A 2,500-nucleotide genomic window follows, 5' to 3' on the forward strand; every position below is an offset into this window, starting at 1 on the left:
TCACCTACATCCACTACCACATCCATTGCTACAACATCTATCCTTCCAACGACGTCTGACGCCTCTACTACAAACATCATCCTTACAACAACTTCGAGCATACCGACAGCACATACATCTACAACAACCTCCACCACTCCAAAACCACCCACTAGCACATCTACCGCATCGCCAACATCTACCACAGCAGGAACAACCAATTCCCCAACAGTGACCACCACAAAACCAACATCCACATCCCCTGAGTCGTCCACTAAAACCTCAACCACATCAACTACCACGCCAATAACATCAACATTCCAAGTGGAGGGCACTAAATCCAGCACGTCCACTACATCCACAACATCCATTCCTCCAACTACAACTGCAACATCCACTCTGACAGCCACTTCCCAAGAGTCGACAACCATTTTGGCGGCAATTGCATCCACAACATCCAACATTCCGTCAGAAGCTGCAACCTCAACATCCAACATTCCATCAACATCTACAACCACAACATCCGATATGAACAAGGCTTCCTCATCCACCTCTATGCCACCAACATCGAGTACAAGTGTACAAACCACTACGGAATCTACAACACCCACCCTATCTCCTACAACCCCAACAACCGCAACAACTTCAAGCACTACAACCTCTATGGCACAAACATCGACTAGCCCTTGGATCCAAACACTACATCCCACAACAACAGTCTCAGGTAACAATTCCACTTCTACAACCACCATGACTTCAGACGCTCTAAGAACCACTTACTCACCGGGCAGCAGTTCCACGCGGACAACGACTAGTGACCTAAACCAGACCGACCACACAACATCCACAACTGGCAATATACAGACGACAGTAGTCAGTACCACAAACCAACCTACAACGGTCTCAACGATGACTATAAGGGCTAGTACCACCAGTCAGACTACTACTAGTACCACCAGTCAGACTACTCCTACTAGTACCACCAGTCAGACTACTCCTACTAGTACCACCAGTCAGACTACTCCTACTAGTACCACCAGTCAGACTACTACTAGTACCACCAGTCAGACTACTACTAGTACCACCAGTCAGACTACTCCTACTAGTACCACCAGTCAGACTACTCCTACTAGTACCACCAGCCAGACTACTCCTACTAGTACCACCAGTCAGACTGCTTCTACTAGTACCACCAGTCAGACTACTCCTACTAGTACCACCAGTCAGACTACTCCTAGTACCACCAGTCAGACTACTACTAGTACCACCAGTCAGACTACTACTAGTACCACCAGTCAGACTACTACTAGTACCACCAGTCAGACTACTCCTACTAGTACCACCAGTCAGACTACTCCTACTAGTACCACCAGCCAGACTACTCCTACTAGTACCACCAGTCAGACTACTCCTACTAGTACCACCAGCCAGACTACTCCTACTAGTACCACCAGTCAGACTACTCTTACTAGTACCACCAGCCAGACTACTCCTACTAGTACCACCAGTCAGACTACTCCTACTAGTACCACCAGCCAGACTACTCCTACTAGTACCACCAGTCAGACCGTAATAGGTAGCACTTCTACTCTAGCTGATGCAACTAGTAATGACTACCAGACCACAATAGCCAGTCCTTCGAGTCAGACCACAGGAGACAGTGTTACCAATCAGACCTCAACTGCAAGTGTTGCCAGTCAGACCTCAGCTGCCAGTGTTACAAACGAGGCCACAACGGAAAGCTCTAGAAGTCAGACCACAATAGACAGCATTACTAACCAAACTTCTACTGATAGTATTGCCAGCCAGGCAACAACTAGTCTGACCTACCAAATCACAACAGACAGTATTACCGACCAAACTACAACGGATAGCATTACCAACCAAATTACAACGGACAGTGTTGCCAACCAAACCACTACTGACAGTGTTGCCAACCAAACCACAACGGACAGTGTTGCCAACCAAACCACAACGGACAGTGTTGCCAACCAAACCACAACGGACAGTGTTGCCAACCAAACCACAACGGACAGTGTTGCCAACCAAACCACAACGGACAGTGTTGCCAACCAAACCACAACGGACAGTGTTGCCAATCAAACCACTACTGACAGTGTTGCCAACCAAACCACAACGGACAGTATAGCCAACCAAACCACAACGGACAATGTTGCCAACCAACCCACAACGGACAATGTTGCCAACCAACCCTCAACGGACAGTGTTGCCAGCCAAACCACAGCGGACAGTGTTGCAAACCAAACCACAGCGGACAGTGTTGCCAACCAACCCACAACGGACAATGTTGCCAGCCAACCCACAGCGGACAGTGTTGCCAGCCAACCCACAGCGGACAGTGTTGCCAACATTGTTCCGGACAAGACCACAGACCAGACTATATTGGCCGCTAACTCTACCCACACCATTTCAGATACTGTCCCACTCTCTACAACGCCTGGCTATCAAATAAGTAAGTTCATTTTAAAGAGTATATGGTATATTTCCACATCCACACACA

General features: G+C 48.2%; 1 protein-coding gene across 1 annotated transcript in view; it reads left to right on the forward strand.

Annotated features, from left to right (window-relative positions):
* Window positions 1-2,500, forward strand: part of LOC138861575 (mucin-2-like) — a 7,744-nt gene that overhangs the window by 4,761 nt on the left and 483 nt on the right. Inside the window, exon 5 of the mRNA XM_070121356.1 lies at window positions 1-2,452. This exon is cut by the window's left edge and continues 482 nt beyond it. Within this exon, the coding sequence (XP_069977457.1) occupies window positions 1-2,452 (2,452 nt within the window). The remainder of the gene's footprint in view (window positions 2,453-2,500) is intronic.

Source organism: Penaeus vannamei, chromosome 4, assembly GCF_042767895.1.
Source record: "Penaeus vannamei isolate JL-2024 chromosome 4, ASM4276789v1, whole genome shotgun sequence".
In the NCBI taxonomy this organism is placed as follows: domain Eukaryota; kingdom Metazoa; phylum Arthropoda; class Malacostraca; order Decapoda; family Penaeidae; genus Penaeus; species Penaeus vannamei.